The sequence below is a fragment of the Drosophila persimilis genome, unplaced genomic scaffold (genome assembly GCF_003286085.1).
Source record: "Drosophila persimilis strain 14011-0111.01,24,50 unplaced genomic scaffold, DperRS2 tig00001116-arrow-arrow-pilon, whole genome shotgun sequence".
In the NCBI taxonomy this organism is placed as follows: domain Eukaryota; kingdom Metazoa; phylum Arthropoda; class Insecta; order Diptera; family Drosophilidae; genus Drosophila; species Drosophila persimilis.
In genome coordinates this window covers 158,675-167,282 of record NW_020825422.1, presented here as the reverse complement: position 1 = coordinate 167,282, position 8,608 = coordinate 158,675, and the positions used below count along the sequence as shown (strand labels likewise).

Here is an 8,608-nt window from a genome sequence, read left to right as displayed (position 1 = left end):
GTCAGCGTGTCGGCGTCGTTTTCCAAATTAGGGTCGGCCGGAATGTCAGAGTCGTTGTCGGCTGAAGCATTCAATTTGGTCGGAACTACAGGGCTGGTTGGACGATCAGGGACATAACCATTCTCGTACGCGAGTTTCTGCAGCTGCCGCAAAGTTGCATTGCTCGAGTGCGCAATTCCTTGCCCGTCCATCCAGTTCAAAAGCTGCTGCTTCTCAATGGCAGCGGGGTTCATACTGACTTTGATTAAAATTTTAATAACTGTAGGCGTTTTTAAAGTAGCTTTGGATTGCGTATCCCACTTCTGAAGTTGTGGCGCGGTTCTTGTTTTACTTTTTTATTCTCTTCTTTATTTTACGTCTCTTTTTATCTTCTTGTCGATCCGAATTAATTGCCCCATACTTATCGCAGTATTATATCGCATCAAAACTATCGCATAAAACATATCGCATAAAACCTATCGGGATCGGGGTTAATATCGGTAAGGGCTAATATGGGGTTGGTTAGGCTCAATCGACTCGGCTATTGATGCTGATCAAGAATATATATACTTTATAGGGTCGGAAACGATTCCTTCTGGACGTTTCACACATCCACTTTTACCACAAATCTAATATACCCCAATACTCATTTTGAGTATCGGGTATAAAAACGAGGAACGTTGTGAGTTGCTGCGGACACCGCAACTCTACAGTTATACCCGATACTTAGTCAGAATGGCTCTCCTCCGGCAGACGCCGCTAATATTAAACGACACGACAAAGAGTGCGTGCGAGAGAGACAGAAAATCAGTCTGAGCGTGACGTCGGGCGCTGCGTAGCCAGTGCAAATTGATTTGTTACTTTTGGCTATAAAAATGATCTGATCTGATCCAGATTCAGCAATCTGATAGATATGGTCATTATCTATGATTCTGCGGTTTTGGTTTTCTCGTATCTTTAAAATTGTGGATGCCACAGATTTTCGCCCTTTGAGGGGGCGGAAGTGGGCGGGGCAAAGTTTTGAAATATTTTTGTAGCAGTGACATATCACAGAAGTCTGGATCCAAAACATCGTTGCTCTAGCTCTTATAGTCTTTGAGCATTAGGCGCTGAAGGGGACGGACAGACGGACAGACGGACAGACGGACGGACAGACGGACGGACAGACGGACAGACAGACATGGCTCATTTTGAGTATCGGGTATAAAAAAACATGTCAGCAACATATCTATTTGACATGTACTAAATGAAACATGGACTAATAGGCACCGTAATCTTGTTTGCGATAGCAGAGCACTTTGGCGATCAAAGAGGTTACTTTTCACCACACCAGTCCACCGAGACACCACCCCCCCCAGACCCATTGAACGCCTTGGGCCGCATTACAAATATTTTTGAGTACATTTATGTGTAGATCAAAGTGCATTCTATTAAATTTAACTATTCATGGGTGCCTACTATGCCGTTTTTCTCTGTGTGTATCCTCTGTTTTTAAATTTGTAATTTTCAGGGAACCAGCTTGGCTTTGGAAAACTCGTAACCTTGTGCTCGTACTTTACACCAGAGTATCAGTTCACTCTGCAACAACAGGCAACCAGAATTGTTGAATAAAGCACGCACACATACTGTAAAGCCAGGCCGAGGCTGCTGGCCGAAATACCCTTCAGAATGTCGAATGCCAACCCCAATGACAACAACAACGAGCAGCCCCCAGCCGCCAAGAGGCAGCGATTGTCAGATGTTGCAAGTAAAGATGAAAGTACTTTGAATGAGATTTCGACTACTATGGACAGCAGTGAGGGTGAGGTCGGCGGGTCCTCGGGTGGTGGCGTCTCCGATCTTCGTGACCGACTGCATAACATACTGGTGTGCGTTGTGTGCCGCGAGGTTCCACAACCACACGACTTCTATCAGTGCAGCCATGGGCATATCATGTGTGAGGATTGCAAGACCGCCGTTCTGGCTGTTGCCATCTTCAATAAAACGCGTGCCTGCTGCCCCAGTTGTCGATCGCTCATTAGAAACTACGATCAGGAGCAGAATCTAGTGGTGCGCCAGACCCTCTGGGAGCTACCCATCAGCTGCCCCAGCTGCAATGACCAGTTCTCAGATAGGAAAGATCTCTCCAGACACATGGAGTTCGTTTGTGAGGGGCGTGTGGTTTGCTGCAAGTACCACTGCGTGGGCTGTTCTTGGAAGGGCCCCTACAAGGACAGCGTCTCACATGATTCCGACTGTGGGTTTCCCCAGAAGCAGGGAAAGGAGATCCTAGATATGCTGCATGTCGAGGACAGGGAGCTTGAGGCCCAAAAGCCCGTGTTGCAGCTCCATCGGGTGCTGAGTGCTAGCCGGGTGGAATTTTTCACCTTGAGAATGAAGTGGATACACCGCTCAGAGGGTTTACACCCACGGACCCTCGAGTCTGAGGTAAGGTTTTGGAGAACCAGAACTCGTCTGCAGCATACCTCTGATGATCTCTTATCCCGATCCCCACAGACGATTCGTGCCTTTGAGGAGGATTGGGTGCTGCGTCTACGTCTGAAAAGAGCTGGGGAAAAAATCACCGTCAGCGGCCAGCTATTGCTTTCGACTACCCCACGAGTGTCCCTCATGGTTGACCATTTGATCCAGATGCCGCAGAGTGTCTGCAGCGCCAAGCAGCTGCACGACATACGCCCGCGTATCTACCGCCATATTTTCGATTCAACCGGCAAGTGCGCAAACCGCCAGGAGCTTCCCTTGGCGGGACCTCAGGCCCTGTACCGGCTATTTGCCATGACCCGGATCCAGCTCCGTTTGTGGATATTTTTGCATTATTGAGCTGACGCTAAAAACCTTTAAATTGTGGTTTAAACCTTTATTGGGCACATCTTTTGATTTGATTTTTAAATTCGTTGCTTTAGAGCTGAATTTTTAGGGTTTGGGCGCCTTCTGGATCTGCTCGTTCACAGCAAGACCTTCTTCAGCAGCAGCGTTGGCCTTATCATGGAAGTCGTGCAGAAGCAATCGAGTAAATTAGGCATACGTTTTTGTCTGGTCTGTTAAGGTCGGCTAGTGTCGGCTAGACTTACCTTAACGCTATCCTCGTTGAAAAATTCCTTGACCTTTGCCAGCAGGTCGTTGAGCTGAGCCTCAACTGGCTTGGTGGAAACGTCCAGAAGGAATCGTTTCCGACCCCATAAAGTATATATATTCTTGATCAGCATCAATAGCCGAGTCGATTGAGCCATGTCTGTCTGTCCGTCCGTCTGTCCGTCTGTCCGTCCCCTTCAGCGCCTAATGCTCAAAGACTATAAGAGCTAGAGCAACGATGTTTTGGATCCAGACTTCTGTGATATGTCACTGCTCCAAAAATATTTCAAAACTTTGCCCCGCCCACTTCCGCCCCCACAAAGGGCGAAAATCTGTGGCATCCACAATTTCGACGATACGAGAAAACTAAAAACGCAAAATCGTAGAAGATGACTATATCTTCTAGAGTGCAAAATCTGAACCAGATTGTATAATTATTACAGCCAGAATCACGAAAACAATTTCACTCTTTCTCGCTCTGTCTCACTCTAACACACAGGTCTCATGGTCGGTTTTGCCAATTGCAAAATATGAGTTCAAGGATCTCAAAACCCTTAAGAGCTAGAGCAAACAAATTTGGTATCCACACTCCTGTGATATCGGACCTTGACCGTTTTGCGTCAAAATTTCGCCACACCCCCTTCCGCCCACACACAGGCAATCAGAATTGTTGAATAAAGCACGCACACATACTGTAAAGCCAGGCCGAGGCTGCTGGCCGAAATACCCTTCAGAATGTCGAATGCCAACCCCAATGACAACAACAACGAGCAGCCCCCAGCCGCCAAGAGGCAGCGATTGTCAGATGTTGCAAGTAAAGATGAAAGTACTTTGAATGAGATTTCGACTACTATGGACAGCAGTGAGGGTGAGGTCGGCGGGTCCTCGGGTGGTGGCGTCTCCGATCTTCGTGAGCGACTGCATAACATACTGGTGTGCGTTGTGTGCCGCGAGGTTCCACAACGCGTGCCTGCTGCCCCAGTTGTCGATCGCTCATTAGAAACTACGATCAGGAGCAGAATCTGGTGGTGCGCCAGACGCTCTGGGAGCTACCCATCAGCTGCCCCAGCTGCAATGACCAGTTCTCAGATAGGAAAGATCTCTCCAGACACTTGGAGTTCGTTTGTGAGGGGCGTGTGGTTTGCTGGAAGTACCACTGCGTGGGCTGTTCTTGGAAGGGCTCCTACAAGGACAGCGTCTCACATGATTCCGACTGTGGGTTTCCCCAGAAGCAGGGAAAGGAGATCCTAGATATTCTGCTGCATGTCGAAGACAGGGAGCTTGAGGCCCAAAAGCCCGTGTTGCAGCTCCATCGGGTGCTGAGTGCTAGCCGGGTGGAATTTTTCACCTTGAGAATGAAGTGGATACACCGCTCAGAGGGTTTACACCCACGGACCCTCGAGTCTGAGGTAAGGTTTTGGAGAACCAGAACTCGTCTGCAGCATACCTCTGATGATCTCTTATCCCGATCCCCACAGACGATTCGTGCCTTTGAGGAGGATTGGGTGCTACGTCTACGTCTGAAAAGAGCTGGGGAAAAAATCACCGTCAGCGGCCAGCTATTGCTTTCGACTACCCCACGAGTGTCCCTCATGGTTGACCATTTGATCCAGATGCCGCAGAGTGTCTGCAGCGCCAAGCAGCTGCACGACATACGCCCGCGTATCTACCGCCATATTTTCGATTCAACCGGCAAGTGCGCAAAGCGCCAGGAGCTTCCCTTGGCGGGACCTCAGGCCCTGTACCGGCTATTTGCCATGACCCGGATCCAGCTCCGTTTGTGGATGTTTTTGCATTATTGAGCTGACGCTAAAAACCTTTAAATTGTGGTTTAAACCTTTATTGGGCACATCTTTTGATTTGATTTTTAAATTCGTTGCTTTAGAGCTGCATTTTTAGGGTTTGGGCGCCTTCTGGATCTGCTCGTTCACAGCAAGACCTTCTTCAGCAGCAGCGTTGGCCTTATCATGGAAGTCGTGCAGAAGCAATCGAGTAAATTAGGCATACGTTTTTGTCTGGTCTGTTAAGGTCGGCTAGTGTCGGCTAGACTTACCTTAACGCTATCCTCGTTGAAAAATTCCTTGACCTTTGCCAGCAGGTCGTTGAGCTGAGCCTCAACTGGCTTGGTGGGCTCCTCACGAGGCACGGGAGCACACATGCACACCTGAAAGCAGAGTTACAGTAAAACCACAATCAGTCAAAGGCCCGATACTCAAAATGAGTATTGGGGTATATTAGATTTGTGGTAAAAGTGGATGTGTGTAACGTCCAGAAGGAATCGTTTCCGATTCCGATAAAGTATATATATTCTTGATCAGCATCAATAGCCGAGTCGATTGAGCCATGTCTGTCTGTCCGTCCGTCCGTCTGTCCGTCTGTCCGTCCCCTTCAGCGCCTAATGCTCAAAGACTATAAGAGCTAGAGCAACGATGTTTTGGATCCAGACTTCTGTGATATGTCACTGCTCCAAAAATATTTCAAAACTTTGCCCCGCCCATACACAATTTTAAAGATACGAGAAAACAAAAAACGAAGAATCGTAGAGAATGACCATATCTTTTAGAATGCAGAATCTGAATTGGATCGTATTATTATTATAGCCAGCATCAAGAAAAGAATTTAATTTTTTCTCGCCCTGTCTCTCTCTAACACACACGCATAGGCGGCTTTGCTTAGAGTAAAACAGTAGCGTCTAGATCTCAGAGACTATAAAAGCTAGAGCAAGCAAATTTGGTTTCCACACTCCTAATATATCGGACCGAGACGAGTTTGTTTCAAAATTTCGCCACACCCCCTTCCGCCCCCGCAAAGGACGAAAATCTGAGGCAACCACAAATCTCAGAGACTATTAAGGCTAGAATAACCAAATTTGGTACACACACTCCTTTAAGATGTCACTATAAAACGTATATCTCAGAATTTCGCCCCACCCCCTTCCGCCCACACAAAGGACGAAAATCTGTTGCATCCACAATATTGCAGATTTGAGAAAACTAAAAACGCAGAATCATAGATAACGACCATATCTATCAGATTGCTGAATCTGGATCATATCAGATCATTTTTGTAGCCAAAAGGAACAAATCAATTTGCATTGGCTACGCAGCGCCCGACGTCACGCTCAGACTGATTTTCTGTCTCTCTCGCACGCATTCTTTGTCGTGTCGTTTAATATTAGCGTCTGCCGGAGGAGAGCCATACTGACTTAGTATCGGGTATAACTGTAGAGTTGCGGTGTCCGCAGCAACTCACAACGTTCCCCCTCGTTTTTTTTTGTATTTGATCGCTGCTGAAGCGAATTTTTTTTGAGTAGCAAAACAGGAAGGAAATTAACGAATTAGATGTTATGCTTTTTTTGGGCGACGAAGAGTACAGCTGACCGACTTCCTCGAATAGGAACGACCGAGCACCCCAATCATCCTCTACGTCCGTCAATGGGCAAAGCAGGGGAGACCTTTCGTCTATTTCAAAAACTTTACGTCGATTTTCTAGGTCCGTACCCCCGAAGTCGATCCGGGAATATAGGCATTTTTGTAGTACTCGATCATTTTTCTAAATTTCCTTTCGTAACTCGGTTCATGGAGGAATGTTTAATTGCTGATAGTGTCAGATAACGGCGTTCAATTCAAGTCACACAAGTTCAAGGATCTGTTAGCGAAATACCAAATTCGACATTCGTACACCGCCGCCTACGCTCCCCAAACCAATGCCTCAGAGCGGGTAAATCGCTCGGTACTCGCTGCTATCAAAGCGTACATTAAGCCCGATCAATCCAGTGTGCATGCAGCCATCAAAAGTAGCCCATATCCTGTTGCTTTTGGCCAAAACATGATTACTGGCGGTTCAACTTATCAACTCCTACGAAACCTCAGTATGTTGGAGGACCGAACAGTAGTCTTTGATCGCGACGATTCCTTCGAGCTAATTCTCAAGACCGCTGCAGAAGCAATGAAACAGCAGCATGTTCGCAATGAAAATATCTATAATCTTCGAAGCCGAGAAGTAAACTTTCAAGTGGGTCAAGAAGTGTCTAGACGAAATTTTGACCAGAGTAGTTTTGTGAAAGGCATTAATGCGAAACTGGCACCTACGTTTCGGAAAGCTCGCATTAAGAAAAGATTTCCAGGGTCGCTTTATTGGTAAATATCACGCAAATAATATTAAACAATAAATCGTATCCAGCACTCCAAGTGTGGATCACGCTTTGGTTAGCAAGACCCCAAACTGTGATTTCAGCGGGGGGTGTAATATTCGACGCTTATCGTGTCTTCTTGTATTTTAATTATCCACGGCTAACTCCCAAAATTATAGCCTAAAACTAGGCCGTAAAAAAATTCGAGTTGAAGATCTTGTGAGCTTTGATAAAGCTTATCAACAACTGTTTTGCGACCAAGCGGCAACGCTTTGATATACAATTTTTCTGCAATTGCCAGACCGCCGTTCTGGCTGTTGCCATCTTCAATAAAACGCGTGCCTGCTGCCCCAGTTGTCGATCGCTCATTAGAAACTACGATCAGGAGCAGAATCTAGTGGTGCGCCTGACCCTCTGGGAGCTACCCATCAGCTGCCCCAGCTGCAATGACCAGTTCTCAGATAGGAAAGATCTCTCCAGACACTTGGAGTTCGTTTGTGAGGGGCGTGTGGTTTGCTGCAAGTACCACTGCGTGGGCTGTTCTTGGAAGGGCCCCTACAAGGACAGCGTCTCACATGATTCCGACTGTGGGTTTCCCCAGAAGCAGGGAAAGGAGATCCTAGATATGCTGCATGTCGAGGACAGGGAGCTTGAGGCCCAAAAGCCCGTGTTGCAGCTCCATCGGGTGCTGAGTGCTAGCCGGGTGGAATTTTTCACCTTGAGAATGAAGTGGATACACCGCTCAGAGGGTTTACACCCACGGACCCTCGAGTCTGAGGTAAGGTTTTGGAGAACCAGAACTCGTCTGCAGCATACCTCTGATGATCTCTTATCCCGATCCCCACAGACGATTCGTGCCTTTGAGGAGGATTGGGTGCTGCGTCTACGTCTGAAAAGAGCTGGGGAAAAAATCACCGTCAGCGGCCAGCTATTGCTTTCGACTACCCCACGAGTGTCCCTCATGGTTGACCATTTGATCCAGATGCCGCAGAGTGTCTGCAGCGCCAAGCAGCTGCACGACATACGCCCGCGTATCTACCGCCATATTTTCGATTCAACCGGCAAGTGCGCAAAGCGCCAGGAGCTTCCCTTGGCGGGACCTCAGGCCCTGTACCGGCTATTTGCCATGACCCGGATCCAGCTCCGTTTGTGGATGTTTTTGCATTATTGAGCTGACGCTAAAAACCTTTAAATTGTGGTTTAAACCTTTATTGGGCACATCTTTTGATTTGATTTTTAAATTCGTTGCTTTAGAGCTGCATTTTTAGGGCTTGGGCGCCTTCTGGATCTGCTCGTTCACAGCAAGACCTTCTTCAGCAGCAGCGTTGGCCTTATCATGGAAGTCGTGCAGAAGCAATCGAGTAAATTAGGCATACGTTTTTGTCTGGTCTGTTAAGGTCGGCTAGTGTCGGCTAGACTTACCTT

At 47.4% G+C, this 8,608-nt stretch overlaps 2 protein-coding genes across 2 annotated transcripts; both read left to right on the top strand.

Annotated features, from left to right (window-relative positions):
• Window positions 1-1,647: 1,647 nt before the first annotated feature.
• On the top strand, window positions 1,648-2,799 carry LOC113566862 (cysteine and histidine-rich protein 1 homolog). Its single transcript, XM_026994024.1, has 3 exons — window positions 1,648-2,377; window positions 2,412-2,515; window positions 2,611-2,799. The coding sequence occupies exons 1-3, from the start codon at window positions 1,648-1,650 to the stop codon at window positions 2,797-2,799; spliced, it is 1,023 nt and encodes a 340-aa protein (XP_026849825.1).
• Window positions 2,800-4,643: 1,844 nt separating this feature from the next.
• LOC113566861 (cysteine and histidine-rich protein 1 homolog) lies at window positions 4,644-8,354 on the top strand. Its single transcript, XM_026994023.1, has 4 exons — window positions 4,644-4,827; window positions 4,951-5,027; window positions 7,485-7,961; window positions 8,031-8,354. Exons 1-4 carry the CDS (start codon window positions 4,644-4,646, stop codon window positions 8,352-8,354), a joined length of 1,062 nt encoding a protein of 353 aa, XP_026849824.1.
• Window positions 8,355-8,608: the final 254 nt, after the last annotated feature.